We start from the raw sequence: 20,199 nt of genomic DNA on the forward strand, positions 1-20,199 counted from the left end.
GCTCTTGTGGATTATCTTATTTCGGACAAACGGGAAGATCTGCCTCTATTCGGCTAGAAGAACACCAATCTTATATTGAATACTTTAAACCTGAAAAGTACTGGACTTTCTGAACATGCCATCTTCACTAGACACAAAGTTCATTGGAGAAAGACAAGAGTTCTTCACAAAAGTCAGTTTCTCATGGAACGCCTTGATAAAGAAACATGTGAAACTCTACTTCATTCTCCTAACTTAAACAGATCCGACGGCTTACGTCTGTCCCCTTTATGGGAGATAGTACTTTACAAATCAGCTAATCTTTCTTAACTTTTTATTATTATTATTATTATTTTTATTATTTTTTTATTTTTAGGAAAGTTATTGACCTTTTTAGTTATCTTACCCCAGCTACTTAGGTGGCTCTTTTTGGAATTGTCAGTTAGTGTTTAATTTTGAGCTTAATGTACTGAGGATGCCTGTGACACACAGGCGAAAATTATACTAATAAATAATCTTTCTACGTGAGTTTTTTCCGTTATTTATTGTGTACCGATATGTCTACTCACGGTTTACCTCTTTTAAAACTTACAGCTGTTAGCAACTTATTTAATTATGCACTTGAAGATAACTTCTACAATTTATTTCCTAGTTATTTTTTCTCCCTTTTGGTTGCTTCATGTAGCACTGCAACTTTTTCAAGATTTTTTAAATTTCAACCACTTCAATACTAAAATAATTTATTAGAACATATTTCTAATTTTTTTCATAAAAATATTTAATTAATCAGAGAGCATCCATTAGATTAACTTACTAAGCTGGCATCCAGATGAAATGCAGTAGACAAATGCCCACTATTGTACTGATCGGCAGGTCGACAGTCAACTACAAAATATCGAACACTGCTGCCCTGTAAAATGATATTTCATTTATATCATTTCAAATTCTCAAAGGCTAATTAATATACCTATTTGAAGAAAAAGAATATTTGTACTTGCATTTAAATTCTGAAAATCATATTTACATTATTTATATAAATATTTATATTATGTATCTTTATGTGTAAAACAATTTATATTATTTATCTTAATTATTTCAGAATTATTCATGTTATTTCAAATCTCTTTACTTAACTTTTTTTTCTGAAATAATAATTATTTTTACAAGACAGTTAAACATGCTATAACCATGTAGTAAGATCTGAAAAATACAATTTTTTAGTCATAAAACTCAGTATGCAGCTCATTCATCAGTGGTGTACTCTGGAATATTAACTAAATTTTGATTCCAAAAATCTGTCTATATCTAAAATTAAAAGACAAAAAAAGAGGGAAATGTGAAAATATCAGCATTTTCCATGGAATTTTGACTGATATTTTCCTATAGAAGTAAAATATTTTGGCTATTATTATTATTTGACCTGAATGGAGTCAACGGCCCCATTGTGGGAAGGTCTATAATACTCTCTCATGCAAAAAGATCGAGCCGTATACTGAATCCATTCAGTTTCTGCACTCACCACACTTTCAGGCAATGCATTCCACTCACCAATCACTCTTCATGCAAACCTGCTTCTAACTCTCCAGCTCACATCCTCCTTATGCAGCTTCCACAGATGGCCTCTGGTTCTACTCTTGCTTCTCTCTGCTCTATGAAATATCTTCTCCACATTAACCTGGTAATTACAAATCACTGACTTGTCTCAATCAAATCATCCTTACTCCTATTCACAAGGCTCTGTAAGTTGCATTCCCTTAATCTCTTCATATTTGGCATTCTATAGACCTGACAATAACTTAGTAACCCTGCCATGGACGTTTTCCAATACATCCTCATCCCAGTGAAAACCAGGTAACCAAATCTGTGCAGAGTAGTCCACATCTGTGTCCTGATCAAAGCCTCATAGAAGGGAACCATAACAGGAGAAAGAAGGGTGATATGGCTGAGATTTACAAACTTCTATAAGGGTTATACATAATTTCAGCAGATGGAATTTTTCATTTTATGAAGCATGGGGAAAGGACACAAGGGCCCTGGAAGTTGAGAATGAATGCTGTCAAGGAGTGTAGGCTAGATTTTTTTTCATAGAGTTTTGCATGATTGAAATGGATTTCCATTAGATGTTGTGTGTGCAAGTGGCGTTAAAAATCAAGAAAAGGTATGACAGCTGGTGGGAATCTTATATCTTCCCTCAATGAGTTTCTGACTCCCTGGAAGTTTCTCTTAATAATAATAATAATGTTATACTTACAACAGCATAATGTTATAACTGAGGAAATATCGGTTAAACATAATTGTAAAAAAAATAAAATTAATGTTTTATTCTAATAAGACTTTCTCATATTTTAGATAAAGATAGGCAGTCATTCTGATTAAAGTTCGGGAAGTGAAGCAAGACCTCCACACTTCTTTTAAACAACCGCTCAAATTTAGATATTTACACAAAATTCACACAGCTGTTTGCAAGATTTTTTTCAATGAAAGGAGAACTCATATAGATTCCGTAGAATCTATATGAGTCTTTCGGAATCTAATTTTAAAAGAAAAATAGCATTAAAGCATTGAGTTCTCAATGCCAACTAGCCTTAAAATTTATATGAAAATTTAGCGTAAATGAAATTAAACTTGCCAAGAAATCATATTCTTGTTTTATCCTGAACAGCTGGATTCAGGCTAAATAGAGATTGTCAAGATCAGATTTTCACTAAAAGACAAACAGCTGAGAAATCGTGGGAATATGACAAGGATCTGTATTTAAGTTTTGTAGATCTGAAAAATGCATACGAGAAGGTGCCCAGAGAAAAGCTTTTCAAAACACTACAGTTATACGGGGTGAATAGATAGACCATTATGCAAAACAATACATAGTCTATATTTAAGTTGTCAGTCAGCAGTTAAATTGAAGTACAGGAAGATGGTTTGATGTGAAATCAGGAGTAAGACAAGGATGCATATTATCTCCACTTTTATTCATCATCTATACGGATCACATTATGAAAGAAAGTGGCATCAAGCCTGATATTAGAATTCGAGATGTCAAATTTAGCTCTTTGTTTTACACAGATGATGTTGTACTTCTAAACATATCTGGTCAAGTCTCTAGGATTAACTAAACTGAATAACAGCTGTAATAAATTAGGCATGAAAATCAGCAATAAAAAGACCAAAACTACGAAAATAGGCAGGAACATAGAAAGCTTAAGCTGTATTCTGAATGGAGATCCAATAGAGCAAGTAAAATATTTCAGCTATTTAGGCACAGTTTTAGTGAAGATAGCAGGTTAAATCTGGAAATAGACAACAGAAAAACAAAGCTGGTATGGTGGGCTGCCAGCTGAAAAAATTTACATGAAATAAGAGAAAAATTAGCCAAAATACCAAACTAGTAGTATTAAACCTGATATTAAAATTGGAGATGTTAATCTCAGCTGCTTACTTTACGCAGATGACATTATACTTTTAAAAAAATCTAGTACAAGTCTGCAATAAAAAGACAAAGACAATAGGCAGAAACATTGAAAATATCAACTGCATCATAAGTGGAGAATCTATAGAACAAGTCAAACATTTCAGCTACTTAGGCACGATTTTTAGTGACGATGGCACGTTAAATCTGGAAACACACAACAGGATCAACAAAGATGGCATGGTGGGTTGCCAGCTGAATAAATTTATATGGAATAAGAGAAAAATTAGACAAAACACCAAACTAGCAGTATACAAGACAGTGTTTTAAGTTAATGATTTGAGAGTTGGGTTAGAAATAAAGCACTTGATCAAAGACTACAGACCACAGATATGAGGATTCTGAAAAAATATTAGAGGAGTGAACTGATGGTATCAGCATATTAAAAATGAAGATATTAGAAAAAAACTTGACATTATTAGCATTCAAGAATGTGTTAGTAGAGCTAATCTAAGGTGGTATGGCCACTTAAATAGAAAGGGTGAAGAAAGGTCAGCAAAACAGGTGTTTGATTGCAAGAGTGTAGGAAAGAGACCCAGAGGAAGACCAAGTTCTATGTGGAATGATTCGGTCAGAAGTGCCTTAGAAGCACAAAATGTTAGATATGAGCAGTCTGGTCTCTTTTTATGTGGTAGGTATGTTCCACAGAAAACCACATATAAAAAATCACACAAAAAAGGCCTAAACTTATGTTGAAAAATCAGGGATACGTTCCATAATTTTCTAAAACTGAATAAAACCGAAGCAATAAATTAAAATAAACCTAAAATCGCATAAAAAAAGCTTATGAAAATTCAGAAAAATAAGAATGCCTAAGGTTGTTTTAAAGCTTTATTCATTTAATTTTATTGAAAAGTAACTTTTTTTTTTTTTTTTTTTTTTGACATTTTGTCATCAGAATTATCATCACTATTAGACAATATTCAGCAACGGTTGCGAACTGGTGGAAAATCACTTTTATCAGCAGAAGAGATAGTCAGCGCATCAGATCTGTATGGTAAACGCAATGGTTCTTCACAAAGAGAATTAGCTTCACCCTCATGCTGATTTTTTTCTTCTGACAATGTAATCAGTGATTAAACTTTGCGATGATGATTTCACTAATTTTTTATACAGCTCACGATATCCAGACATACAGTCCTTCAGCTCATGTTGGAATTTAAAGGCTCGTTCAAAATTTGTGTCATTAACAAGAAAATGATTTTCCAATTTATTGCACAGTTCAAGACCTTCTCGAATTAAATTTGCAGTGAGGGAGACAGGTTTTTCTTCCACTTCACTATCGTTTTCTGGATCTTCGACGATATCTAAAGTTAATCGATATCCAATAATATCATTGTCACTTAAGGAATTATCCACAAGCAATTCATCTACATTGTTCTGGCTAAATGTATCAAAACCTTCTCCACCAATTTCATGTGCCAATGTAATGATTTCATCTGATAATGTAGATGTTTGCATGGTTGCACTGTTTGCAATACATCCAGGCCAAGCTGCTTTCCAGCAAGCATTTAAAATGTGTGGTCTTATTTCAATGATAACAGATGAAACATGATTTAAACAGTCCAAAATAGAAAATTTTTTCCAAACGTCAGTTACTGTTAATGATTTATTTTCTAGTTTATCCAATATAAATTTAAAAGTGTGCTTAACGTAATATTTTTTAAAAGTAGCAATTATGCCTTGATCTAATGGCTGAACAATGCTTGTTGTATTGGGTGGAAAAAACACTACTTTCACATTTGGATGTTCTAAATACGGATGACTTGGTGCATTGTCAACAATTAATAAAACTTTAAAATCGAGAGCTTTTTGCTTCATGTATGTTTCCACTTCTGGTACAAAGCAATTATTGAACCATTCAGTAAATACAGCAGTTGTTACCCAGGCCTTTGTATTAGCCATCCAATGTACCGGAAGCTGTTTTAGATCTTTGCCTTTTAGAGCACGTGGTCTTAGAAATCGATTTACTAGGAGGAGTTTCAACATTTGATCTCCCGATGCATTGCTACAAAGTAACAACGTTACTCGATCTTTGCGATGTAAGTTTGACTAGGGATTTTCTTCCAAAACAATCCTGTTTCATCAGCATTTAAACATTTGATCGAGACAATATCACCATCTTCAATAATTTTGGCTAACTTCTCTTGAAAATTTTTGGCTGCTTCTTCATCTGCTGCTGCAACCTAACCTGTAATATTCACGTTATGAAGTGCATTCCTTTTTAAAAACCAGGTTTACCATCCTTTGCTAGCCCAAAATTCTTTATCAGCCTGGGAAGCGGAAGTAGACAGCACCAATTGCTTCATCTGTTCATAAAAACCGAAGAGCTTTTTGTTTAATTAAATAACCACTTATAGGAATTCTTCTTTGAGTTAATTCTTCAATCCAAATTACGAGCACTCGTTCCGTGTTTTCTAATAAAGCATCTCTTGAGTACGATGATAATTTGGCACTTAGTTTTGTGCCAGAAATGACTTTCTTATTGCAACTTCATTCTTTTTAATTGCTCTTACAGTAAATTCACCTAAATTAAAATGTTTACCAATCACCATAGATCCTTCTCCTTTTGCTAAGCGATCTAAAATTGCAATTTTCATTCCCAAAGAAAAGAAATTTCGTTGGTGTTTTTTTCCTCCATTGGGCCAAATTTAATTAATTATTAATTAATAATGATAAATTATTAATTAATTAATAAAAAATCAGCTAAATTAACAATTAATTATTAATGAATACATTACAAAATAACCAAGGTGTTCATTTTGTAATGTATACAACGGAAACACTTCACAAATCCTGAAATTTTCATTCCATGAAAATTTCAGGATTTGTGAAGTGTTTCCGTTGTAGGAAAAGTTTGGGAAATGCTGGATTACCCTATTATTGGAATGGATTTTCCTTCTGTTGACATGCACAGAAGTGTTGAAAGGTCTTGTATCCGTGGGCGTGCACCGCATAACTTCAAATCCGCATAAAAAGAGACCCGAGTGTATATATAGGAGTGCGCACAAGTAATAGATTAATTTGAAGGAAAATTGTTGACAGTAGGTTAATAATAATGTAAATTTAATCATATAGTGCTATCATAGTAACCTGAACTCACCTTGGGGGTTCAGGAAATTGATGATGATGGTTTAATTTAATTTGCAACCAAGTAAAAAATACTTCACACAGATTATGTAATTATTTACATTACTACAATTGGTCTTCTCACAAAAAATGAAAATTTTTCTGCAAAAATAATTGCTGTGACATACCAAGTGAGAGTGCATATTGACATGCTGCTACCAGATATTCGTATTCTACCGTAAATTGATTATAATGGTGAATTGTGCTTAGGCATGATTATAGAAAAAACTTACACAGTAAGTTATATTTCATTACCTTATCAATACTGCTGTGTATCAATTCCTCCATTGAAACACACATACATAATGCTTGAGAAAGAATGGTGCCTTTTACATCATCATCACCTCCAAAGAGTAGCAATTCATAATCCTTAAAAAATATTACAAATGTTATTTGCAATTAAACAAATAAGATCTTATTATTTTATAAAATAACTTTTTTTTTTTTAAAAAAGAAAAAAAAGAAACATGTTAAACTCTGCAGAAGTATGATGGACATACTGGATTATTTTTTTTATCACAAAAGTTAATTCTAATTTTACCATAATTGAGTTTTGGCAATAAAATTATTTATAAAAAAAATTAAAAACTTATTAATTAATATGTATGCTTTTCTTTTTATTCGCAATTTACAACATGAACTGTTTCTGTACAGTATTCCTTACTTCTTAAATCCTCTGAAAATATGTTTGTTATTTTAATCATCTATCAATACTATGATAAATTAGAACTGCTCAAACAACCAAACTAGAGAAAACAATATATATTTTGTATGTATACATGCACACAGACATAAGTTCTTCAGTAATTAACATGCAATCAATGAACAGATGTGTTTAATTATTCATATCTATGATCAAGACTCAGATCGTATCTTTGTGGTAGGATATCTTTTAAGGAATTGCTATTCTAGTGAAAGGTTAATTGGTAAAAAGTATATATTACTGTGAAAATTAAAATTTTAATCTAATGACAACACAATTTATCTAAATTATTAAAAACGCTTTAAACATGAAAATATTAAAAAATACTGACATTATTAATATTTAAAAATGTTTAGTAGAAATCATCTAAGATGGTACAGTCCCTTATATAGAAGGTAAGATTAGCAGGACAAGTATTTCAAACAGTGCCAAGAATGAAATGTAAGAACTCGTGAAGTCAGAGTACTATCTATCCCGTATGTCAAATGATAAATACACAGAAAGCTTTTACAGTAAAATGACACTTAGTCAGATCTCATTTGGGAAAAAGAAAAAAAAAATACTGCATTTTAATTAAATATAAACAAGTCCTGAAGAAATGGAAATCAGCAGACAATAGTAAACACAGCCTTTGACTTGGGAAATCTAAAACACTGGCTTATTGGATGATATTGCTATATCATCTGTATGCTATGCAGATGATATAGCAATCTGGCACACAAGCAGTAATCCTCAACAATCTGAATGAGATGCAATCCACTACTTATAATACAGGGGAATTAATTTTTATTCAGGAATAGATGAATTTTTATTCAGTATTGTTACGTCGCACCTTCGTGGCTTTATTTTAATTTATACAGCTACAACAAATCCCAAAAGTGTGTGCAGCTCTACAACATGTAGAGCTGCACACCATAAATTTTCATAATAAAGGCTAAACTAGGGCAACTAGATTTTCAAAATAAAAAAAGGGACATTTTGAATTTTTCAGCAATTAAAAAAGGGACACTTCTGGTATGCTCTACATAAAAATGAAATAACATAATTACAGTACACAGGACTGAAGTGTGCATGATAATTATGGAGTATCAGAATTATCATATTTATATGAAGACATTATTTCTACCAAAAGTGTTGGTTCTTTTAAGATGCACTCATAAAAGTCAATACATGAAATGTCAAAGTGTGTCTTGATCAAAAGTATTGCTTTCACAGTGTTGAAAACTTGGTGTTGAAGCAGTTCTTTTCATCAGACCACAAAGAACTCATGAGAGAAAAAATTCTCTCTACAGCTGCATTTGTTCTTGGGATGCCATAACAAATGCAACAACTAGAAGTATGTTTTTGTAGTGGATGGTTTTTTCTTGGAGCACCTTAAACATGTCACAGTACTTTTTGTCCAGTTCAGCATTTGTATCCTTCCATCTTGGAGTTCACAATATTATTTATATGGTGACTTCATCAAATAATTAATCTTCATCAATAATATTGAATATTTTACTGTCAACATCACTGATTGCTTTTAGGTTGCTTGCAACTTCAGCCCAAGTTAGTGGAGTTTGCAACTTAATCCAGTGAAATGCTTTCAATGTCTGGAAATGATAAGTCCATCTGCTTAAATATTCAAGGAAAGTATCATAAAATAAATTTGTAGTGTCTAAAAATTATTTTTCATCAAAGACACCCTCAACTTTGAACTCTGAAATAATTGATGACATTTTAAATGTTTGGAAGTTCTCAGCTTTCTTATTTGTAATTTTCTGTTTGAGCAATTCCAATTCTTCTATCAACTCGGTTGCCGAAATATTTTCCCTTTCTATTTTCGTTATTGTTGCTGAGAATGTTTTCAGCTGGCTTTGCATGAAATGGAGCCAAAGTATTGATTGTTGGTTACTGAAAAATTATTTCAACAATGTAGGGCATTTATCTTGTGATAAAAAGTAAGATATGAGTCCATCATACATGTCAATAATCCTATTCACAGCTAGTAGTAATGATAACCATCTTGTTTGTATACACTGCCAAGAACACACTTGTATTCAATTTCTGTAAATGCTCAAAAATTCTTCAATTCCTCTACTCTCACGTTGTAAATGTAGAAATACTGAAATATTTTATTTACAATTGTTTCGATATCAATAGGCAAAATATCAGCACTTGTCTGTACACGATTATGAACAACGCCAGCAGCACAGCCAATAGTCTGAATGTTCATTGTTGGAACCACCTCGTTTTGTATCCACCGAATTTGGTGTTGCAGTAATCTGCAGAAAATGCAATAATTTTCTCAGTCAGCTGCTGTTTCTGCACAATACCCAATATATGATTTGCAAGCAGTTCTGCTGATTCTCCTGTTATGTTCTGAAAATCTACCACTTTAACCTGAATACCTTTATTCAGGATGAAGTACCTAACAAGGACAGGAACTAATTTCAAATCTCTGTGGTTTGATGTGTCTACCATAACTTACACATATTTGGCTTGTTTCAATTCAATTGCTATTTCTCGCATTGCATAAGGTGCCAGGACATTCACTAAAGTTGATTGGCACTTTGTTTGCCCACGTGTAAATTTCTTTTGAAATAAATTTCTCACTTTATTTTTTGCTGCATGAAATGCAAACAAGCCTTCTTGAGCTGCAAGACATTTACTTCCATCAGTTAATTTCCCTTATGAATTTTTTGTGAAAAAGGATATATCATCTTGACTTGAACTGCAAGCAGCAGCTGCCAATTTATGTCTTTGCTTCGTCAAATGCTGTTTTATATCAGAAAGGTCTTCATGTTCGACTGAAAAAACCGAACGACACACACAGTACATTGCAATTTGTTTGTTATTATTAGACACCTCCAGGAAGTCCAAAGACTCATCGAGGGAGAGCACCTGCTCTACAACTCTGTCTCCACCACTCATAATCCACCAACTGACAGCAACCACACCAACGCCATCTACTGCCGACAACCACTGCTAGTATTTTCAAAGACAATCACAAACATCCATGCCCACGGCGGGATTTGAACCTGCAGCCTTTTAACTGGAGAGCGGATACGATAACCACTCGGCTAGCAAGGCTAGACAGACTCTTGAGCTGCAAAACATTTACTTTCATCAGTTAATTTCCCTTATGAATTTTTTGTTGTTGCTTCATAGTCTTTCAACGAAGGGATATTCTTCTTTTAAATCCCGAGTGAAATTACACTTCCTTTTTGGCATAAAATCGGGATAAAATATCACCACTCACAATATATACTTGCTTTAACTTTCACAATAACTAACAGACCAGCATAAGAAGCACAAAACAATGGTATGGTAGACTTGTGTTCTGTCTGCTGCATCCAGGCAGTAACAAGTAACCTTATTAATGTCCGGTTGCAGCAGTGCTGCCACTGGTTGCAGCATTTTCGTCCTGTCACAGAGATAGTGTGTTCATAATGGTTGATAATCATCATAGCATGCATGTTTTTGATCTCAAGCAATCACATGTCACCAGCAGAGAGATTATCCTTTCTATATTCAAACAAACAAGAATAAAGTCATGCCACAAATTCCAAAACGGAACAAAACAGGACTAAAATTAATAAAAAGGAACAATTAGCATCCCATTAAGGTTTGTCAGGACCAGAGAAGGGGACAATTCTTTTAAAAAAAAAGGACGTCTGGTCACCCTAGGCTAAACTCCAAATGCTTGAAAAATGGAAGAAGTACTTTTAATCTTAGAATAATTCTAGCTAAGGTTACTTAAAGTTCAAAGCCACATAACTGGAAGGAGACCTCCACATTGCCTTTAAAGAATGCAGAAAACCAAATGGGACTGACCTAATGTTCAATCCTTATCTTTCACATTGTGGACCCATTAAAAGGTATACACTGGGTACTGAACAAATGAAGATGAACTGGCAATTTGAGACTTAACCGACCAAATTGTACTCTCTATTGGCTTAAACTAGAAATGCACATGATGGTATATCACGATGATATTTCATGCCGATTGGGCCTTGCTGGGTTAAACAAGGGTCCCTACTGTTTTTGTCTAAGAATCAGAAGAACACTGAGAAGCCAGCTACTAGAACAAACCAAAACATCCAGAAGAAAATCAAACCCAATGTCAGAAGAATTGAAGGCAGAGCTTATCAACATAAGTAGTATTAATGAAAAGGAAATTAAACTGGCAGAAGACTGGAAAGTACCCAGTGGACATAATTGGCATTACTGACACAGAAGGCAAAAACTGGCAAGATCCTACTAAATAATAAGCATAGGATGTTATATTTGAATAACAACAACCAAGGAAAGAAAGGAGTAGCAATAGCATTCAACACCAAACATGAATATAAACTTTTAGAAAGGAACATCAAGTAGAGTTATGTGGACAAACTTCAAAATGGTGAAATGGACAATGAAACTTATTTGTGCCTATGGTTCCATAGAAGGTTCTCCTAAGAAACAAGTGGAACAATTTTGTCAGCAGCAAAAAAAAAAAGAAAAAAAGAAAAAAAAAAAAAAGGCCCTTGTTAGAGATCTAAATGCAAAAGAGTAGGAAATGAATCCCAACAGGCATATAGAAAGATTTGGGGAAATTTGGAGAAAAGGGCAAGGCTAATAATAATGGCAAATATCTGCTGGATTTCTGCTGAGGATTCAGACTAGTCATTAATAAAACAATGTTCCACAAGTTCATATGGACAGAAGACACAAGAAAAGAGAAAATACTTATTGACTCTCATTGTGGATAGTAATATCTTCGTGCTGGTTCAGTATATAAGATGTACAGAATCTCTGAAATTGGATTTCACACTGAAAAGAACATTATTTAAGAAAGTTTTAAAAAGAATTAAAGCTGAATAGCTTTTACACATAAACTGCAGACTCAACTATATAAATATTATCAATGAAAAAATTAAACAGATTGAAAACAAGAACCAAACCTTGGAGTCTCGGTGGCAAGCCCTGAAGAAAATGTTGACTGATTCAAGTACAGAGGTATGTGATGAAGTAGCCTGAGGAAAGAAAAAAACACCATGGTGGACACAAGAAGTTAAAGAGCAGTCATGGAGAAGAAAAACATACCATAATGTCCTAGTAAATAAGCTGTGAGATGCTCTAAAATAATACAGAAGAAAATGTAAGAGAATTAAGCTATATGTAAGGGTAGCTAAATGAGTCATGGGAGGACTTGGACAAAAAAATAAAAGATAAATATCAGGAGTGAAAAATGTTTTGAAAGCTAATGAAAAAGCTTGAAATAGAGGAAGGAGTACTGTAAAAGGAATCAAAGATGATAAAGATGACATGACAACTCTTATTTTAGAAATTATGGACTTTACAACCGTATTATAAATAAATATTTTTTAATTTCCCAATGTTTCCACCTTCATATTAAGGTCATCATCTGGAGTATATACAAATATACACGGACAAGCTGAGTTACATTTCATGCAGTAAGCTAAAGAAACAATGATTTGATCACTGGTTATTCTACTGGCATGACATCTAGTGAGAAAAAAAAAAAAACAGATAAAATTACAAATTAATTATTTAAAAACTACATCAAAGCTAAAAATTCTATTTAAGATAACATGAGAGAAACATTCTTTCTTATAGATAGTTTTCTTACAGTAACAGTCCAATTTTTAACATTACAATTGTTATATTAGACTAGGGGGAGGGGCTATGGCGCCTAACCCCCATGTCCCGGACTGGTAGGCCGGTTCTCCTTGAATTCAGATGACTCGAAAGGGGGGGAGGATTCCGCCCACCTGAGATCTGGACTGGTAGGTCGGTTCTCCTTGAATTCTGATGACTCGAATTTTGAAGACTCAAAAGGGGGTTCTGCCCCCAACACCCCGAATTCCGGACAGGTAGGCCGGTTCTCCTTGAATTCTGATGACTCAAGAGAGCCCCCCCCCCCGAGTTCCATACTAGCAGGCCGGTTCTCCTTGAATTCTGATGACTTGAATTTTGAAGACTTGAAAGGGGGGTGTTCCGCCTCCCTGGTGCCTGTATGTCGCTTGTCAAATCATTCCCAATATCATTAATGTACAGATTGAATACAGTGGACAATGCATTGATCCTTGTGGCACCACTTTCTACCTTAAAACCTTGCAGACTCTGATCCCCCATCTGTCGGGTATCTGAGTTGCAAGGGGGGATCTGAGGGCATCTTATCCATGCTGATATTATATAATCCAAACCAATTTTCTCCAATTTATGCAATAGTGTACCACGCTGTATTCTGTCAAAAGCCTTAGCAAAATCCAAAAGTATCATGGTGTATCCATTTCCCTTGTCTAGTTCAATGGTAACATTGTTACAGAATGTGAGCAAGTTGCTAAAACATGATCTTCCCTTAGTAAACCCATGTTGTTCATTGCAAAGTAGAGATTCACTGTCAACCCATTTCTGAATGTGACTCCTAACCAATTTTCCCAAAATCTTCACCACCACTCCTGAGATACTTACTGGTCGATAGTTGGACACATCTGTCTTTGCACCACCTTTGCGCAATGGAATTACCATACATTCCTTCCATTCCTCTGGAATCTTCCCTGTTCTGAGACTCTTATTAAACAGCCTGGTCAAAGGAATGGCCAGTTCATCTGAACACTCTTTTAGCACACATGATGGTATTCCATCAGTCCCTATTGCGGAATTCTTAATTCAATTTGTGCAACAGCCCTAAAACCTCAGCCTCACACACCCATGTTTCTTCATCTAGTGAAGAGGTAACAACGAGCTCAATGTTGCATTCACCAGGTTGATAATTTTTAACAAAATGGGCAGTCATTAACTGAACAACCTCTTCTGCATCTGTAACCTTCATACCATCTGGATTTATAAGAGTTATTCTTTCATATTCATTCTTTCTTTTACTTGCAGCATATCGATAGAATTCTTGTATATTGTCTTATATTGACAGAATTCTTGTATATTGTCTTTAGCATGCAGAACCTGTTTATTTTCATACTCAGACTTTGCTTTCCGTACAACAGTTGTGACTATTCTGCTTATAACGTTTATAATGGACGTCATCCTTATGCAAACGATATTCCTTCCACATAGTCCTTTTCTTACGAATCTCTTGCTTAATAAGATTATACATACATTTGACTCCTACTCTATTTATTATTCGAAATCCTAGGGCACATTCTGATATCGCATCATTTAAGTATTGTTTAATTGCTTCCCATGCACTGTCGATATTCTTTCCATCCAGCAACCTATCCCATTCCACTGAACTCAGTATAATCCTCAGTTGGTCATAATTTCCAGCTTTGTCATTCAGCATGTAACCTTTTCTGAATGGAACATTCATAAACTTTGTCAGCTAAATATTTATAACAATAACATAATATTCATAATAATTTATAAATATTTATAAATAATAGCTAAATAAACAAAATATTTTTGTATGTCAGACAATCATTTCCTACTCTGCTGTTTAGATCCTCAACAAGGACCAACATTTTCTTTTTCATTGCATCAGTTGTTTTCTATAAAGCCTCAAAAAATTCCTCCACTTCTACCTTCGAAGAAACTTCTGTGGAACCATAGGCACAATAAGTCTCATTGTCCAGTTCTCCATTCTGATATTTTGCCGACATCACTCTACTTGATATTGCCTGCCATTCAAGATTTGCCTCATATTTAGTGTTGAATACTATAGATACTCCTTTTCCTTGATTTGCATTGCTTGAATATAACATTTTGTATTTATTGCTCAGAAAGATCTCACCAGTTTTTGTCTTTTTTGTTTCAGTCTCCCCTATTATGACGATCTGGTTCTTATTCAATTCCTCAGCCAGCTCAATTTCTTTGCATTCAGGCTTCTTACGTTGATAGTACTAATCTTGAACTGTGGTGATGTTATGTTTCAGGATTTGTTCCAGTAGCTGACTTTTCACTGTTCGCTCTGTTTTCCTGGCGAAAACCATGGGGGGGGGGGCCTTGTTTAACCAGGCGATACTCCAGCTGGGATAAAATTCTGTCATGTTGTATCATCATTTTATTGGTGGTTTAAGCCAATAAGAATACAATCTGGTTGGCTAAACCCCAAATTGCCAGCCCATTCTTGATCACAATATCCAGGTAGAAACCTAACCGGTGTACCAGTTAGGTTTCTACTTGTGTTCCATGAGAAGCTGAGGATTGGACATTAGGTTAGAAACCCTGCTCGGTTCTCCACATTCCTTTAAATGTTACGTGGGGGTCTCCTTTCAGTTATACAGCTTTGATCTTTAAGCATCCAAAACAAATATTCATATGGAATATATTCATGAGTAGGCTTGTTGCATGTAGAGGGTGAATGAATTTACTACGGTGTATTACTGTGGATTTCTTCCACCGTATTCTTTGGTGTGTATCCAGAGCATGGTCTGCAAGACAAGAGTGGCTGTACTGGTGAAACAGGATGTAGTCCTTGTGTTCTCAAATTCTGTTATTTGCTGTCCTGCCTGTTTGGCCAAAGTAGGACAGCTTACAGCTGCAAGGGACCTGATATACACCAGGTAGGTCTAGGGGAAGAGGTTGGTTTTTAGTGGGGCAGATAAGGGATGCCAATTTTCTATATGGTCTATAACTTGAGGTCAAGTCACGTTTCCCCCCCCCACCACCACCACCACCAGTACAGCCACTCTGGTCTTGCAGACCATGCTCTGGATACACGCCACAGAATACAGTGGAAGAAAGCCATGGTAATACACCATAGTAAATTCAAATTTGAAAGGCTATTCATGGAATCAGTCTCAACCCTTAAGAACATGACAAACCTCAACAAATTTGGTTGCATGAGACTGCCCCAAATTTGGGAGACTTACATCAGAAGACCTTCAGCAAAACAGCAAAGAATACCTACATAGCCCGTTAGGGGGCGCCATCAGGACTTTTAGGACAAACAATAGCTTCCCGCTTTGTCCTCATTTACTGTGTGTAGTGCCTGCATGCAAGTGTCTTTATTTTAAGTTCCTGTGAAGATGGCAACGTGACATTGCCGAAATATTGGAAATATAAATTAAAGTTAAATTTAATTTATATCCTTTCTGGTAGAAAACCTTATATGCTGGTTAAAGATGATAACTAAATACTTAAGGAATTGACAGCATACACTAGAAATATAAATTAAATCAAGTTTAATATATGCTTTCCAATATTTTGGCAACATCACATTGCCATCTTCATGGGAACTTAAGATAAAGACACGTGCATTAAGTACTACATAACAACAAATGAGAAACGAAGCAAGGAAGATACCGTTTTCCTAAAGTCCCGATGGTGCCCCCTGGCGGGCTATATCAGGTGTTCTTGGCCTTTGGGTTGAAGTTCTTCTGATATATGTTTCCCAAATTTGGGGCAGTCTCATGCATCCAAATTTGTTGATGTTTGGCATGTTCCTAAGGGCTAAGGCTGATTCCATGAATAGTCTTTCATATTTGAACTTGATGTGGTGTATTACTGTAGCTTTCTTCCACCTTATTCTGTGGCGAGTATCCAGAGCATGGTCTGCAAGCCCAGAGTGGCTGTGCTGGTGAAATAGGATGTAGTCCTTGTGTTCTGAGATTCTGATATTTGCTATTCTGCCTGTTTGGCCAAAGTAGGACAATTTACAGCTGCAAGGAACCTGGTACACACCAGGTAGGTCTTGTGGAAGTGGTTGATCTTTAGTGGAGCAGATAATAGTGCAGCGGAGTGGAGTCTCCTCCTTATTCACAAATGTCCCCCCTCAAAGAAACCTTAGAGCTTATCCAAGCTAAATTTCCTTCCGATATCTCAGCCCTATTTCAGTTCACAATGAACTCAGGCTATTTTGTTTGGCAGGAAAAATTCTACAAACAGATAGAGGGGACCACCATGGGTTCACCACTTTCTCCTCCCTTGGCCAACTTTTTTATGGAGACTTTTGAAGAGAAAGCCTTAAACTCTGCCCCATAAAAACTGACCATATGGCTTTGCTACGTTGATGTGTTCGTTATTTGGCCACATGGCCCGGAAACACTCCTCTCCTTCCTAACACACTTAAACAACCAACACCCTAGAATCAAGTTCACCCTGGAAAAAGAGAAAAAGAATATCCCATTCCTAGACACACTAGTCACCTGCCAACCTGATGGAACCTTGGTTTTCTCAGTTTATAGAAAACCCACCCATACAGGGTGGGTTTTCTATAAACTGAGATACATTCACCAGCAATCCCACCACCACCACTCACAACAATATGGAGTTAAGACACTATTCAACAGAGCAAAACTAATCTGTTCAAATGACCAAGCCCTAACCAATGAACTAAATAACATCCTTAACACTTTCTCAGCCAATGGCTACCCCCCCCAAAAAAAATCCCCAAAATACTAAAACCAGTTATCCACAACCCACCTGCCTCCCCCCCCTTCACAAAAAAGATTACTCTAAATCCATCACCATTCCCTACATCCGAGGCACCTCGGAAAAAATCAACAAAATCCTAAAAAAACATGACGACCTCTTGTTACAGACCATATAGAAAATTAGCATCCCTTATCCACTCCACTAAAGACCAACCACTTCCCCTAGACCTACTTGGTGTATACCAGGTCCCTAGCAGCTGTAAAATGTCCTACTCTGGCCAAACAGGCAGGATAGCAAATATCAGAATCTCAGAACACAAGGACTGCATCCAATTTCACCAGTACAGCCACTCTGGGCTTGCAGACCATGCTCTGGATACTCGCCACAGAATAAGGTGGAAGAAAGCCACAGTAATACACTGCAGCAAATTCAAATATGAAAGACTATTCATGGAATCAGCCTCAGCCCTTAGGAACATACCAAACCTCAACAAATTTGGATGCATGAGACTGCCCCAAATTTGGGAAATATACATCAGAAGAACTTCAGCCCAAAGGCCAAGAACACCTAATATAGCCTGCCAGGGGGCACCATCATGACTTTAGGAAAACAGTAGCTTTCACGCTTCGTTTCTCATTTGTTGTTATGTAGAACTTGCGTGCACGTCCTTATCTTAAGTTCCCACAAAGATGGCAACGTGACGTTGCCGAAATATCGGAAAGTATATATTAAAGTTGATTTAATTTATATTTCTAGTGTACGCTGTCAATTCCTTAAGTATTTAGTTATCAATTTATATCCTTCGTACGTTGTAAATTCCTTAACTTATTTAATAAGCATGTATAACTAATCTCTAAGCCTTTCTACGAGAAGAAGTTCATATAGATATACATTACGGGAAGGGTAACTACCAGACTGGTTTCAGCCTTTATTGAGGTGTCATCAGTGGGAGCTAGACCCAAAAGAAATATATTGCATTAATGCAGAAGTTATATGTTTCCCATATATGCAAGTCATAAAATAATATCACCTTATTATTAACATTTTCTGGACTGGATTAGAAATAGTTGTTGAATTTTTTTCGCTGGTTACAAATTAAATTAACCTCAATGAGAAATTATATTCTTGTTTTATCCTTTATCCAAGTGCAAGCAAGCAAAGTGTGTGTGCATGAAGTATCTTCATTATTAGTGTAGAGAGAGAGAGAGAGAGAGATGTAGAGACAGATGATTCACATCAAATTCCTTAGTATTCCATAATGCAATTGATGTGAATTCATCACACTATATATACTAGTAGACTAGCAGTGAAGATAATTAATGTGCAAACTTTGTTTGCTTATATTTAAATAAAGGATTAAACATGAATATCATTACTTGACAAGGTAAATTTAATTTAAAAACAAGTGAAAAAACTTTCTACAACTACCTCCAATCCAGTCAAGAATATTTTAATTCTAAGGTGATACAACCTTTTTTAATTGCATATGGAAAACATATGACTTCTGCATTCATTTATATATATATATATATATATATATATATATATATATATATATATATAAGACAAGGTTTACAAACTCAAGAAGTTTATACAAGCTTGTCTAGAGCAGGCTTCAAACATCCATGCTCACAGTGGGATTCGAACCTACAACATGTTGGCTGGAGAGGAGGTGTGACAGCCAATCCAGGCAGGAAATTCAACTCTGGTATTCTTTGGGATCTGATTCCCACTGATCAGATTTCAATAAAGGTCAAAAATGGTCTGGGTTATGCTTGCATTATGGAATATAAGTGATTGGAAAGGAAATTGATGTGAAGTCACCAGTTGCTATATACAGGTATATTAGTCATGAAGATACTTCTTGTGTAAACTTTGTTTGCATAAAGGGTTAAACAAGAATATAATTTCTTAGCAAGGTTAATATAATATTTCATAGTAAAATTTTCAATGTTTCATTGGCTTAAGGGTCAAAGCTGTATAACTGAGAGGAGACCTCCACATAGCTTTTAAAGGAATGTGAAGAACTGACCAGGGCTTCTGACCCAATGTCCAATCCTCACCTTCTCGTGGTATACCCTGTTAGGTATCTACCTGGATACTGAACGAACGAGGATGGGCTGGCAATTTGGGATTTAGCCACTAAATTGTAATTCTTATTGGCTTAAACCAAATTACAAAATGATGGTACAACATGATAGAATTTCATGCCGGCTGGGGCGTCGCCCAGTTAAACAAGAACTCCGTTGTTCTCGCCAGGGAACCAGGGAAAACAGCTAAAAGTCAGCTACTGGAACAAATCCTAAAACACACCCCAACTCAATATCACCAGAATTGAGGATCGGTACTATCAACATAAGAAGCCTGAATGGCAAAGAAATGGAGATAGCTGAGGAATTAGATAAGTACCAGATCGACATAATAGGGGTGACTGAAACAAAAAAGACCAAAACTGGTGAGATCTTTCTGAGCAATAAATACAAAATGTTATATTCAGGCAATGAAAAATTCAGGAAAAGAAGGAGTAGCCATAGTATTCAACACTAAATATGAGGCTAATCTTCTTGAATGACAGGCAATTTCAAGTACAGTGATGTGGGCAAAT

The 20,199-nt window shown here is 35.3% G+C and overlaps 1 protein-coding gene across 2 annotated transcripts in view; it reads right to left on the reverse strand.

Moving 5' to 3' along the window:
* Positions 1–20,199, reverse strand: part of TBC1D23 (TBC1 domain family member 23) — a 417,318-nt gene that overhangs the window by 222,342 nt on the left and 174,777 nt on the right. For both annotated transcript variants that reach the window (XM_090412602.1, XM_090412603.1), the window contains exons 9-10: positions 6,830–6,943; positions 794–889 (exon numbers count right to left, since the gene is read on the reverse strand). In XM_090412602.1, coding sequence (XP_090268728.1) covers positions 794–889; positions 6,830–6,943 — 210 coding nt within the window. The remainder of the gene's footprint in view (positions 1–793; positions 890–6,829; positions 6,944–20,199) is intronic.

Source organism: Typopeltis vanoorti, chromosome 23 (genome assembly GCF_054136105.1).
Source record: "Typopeltis vanoorti isolate ZY-2024b chromosome 23, IOZ_Tvanoo_1.0, whole genome shotgun sequence".
NCBI lineage: Eukaryota > Metazoa > Arthropoda > Arachnida > Uropygi > Thelyphonidae > Typopeltis > Typopeltis vanoorti.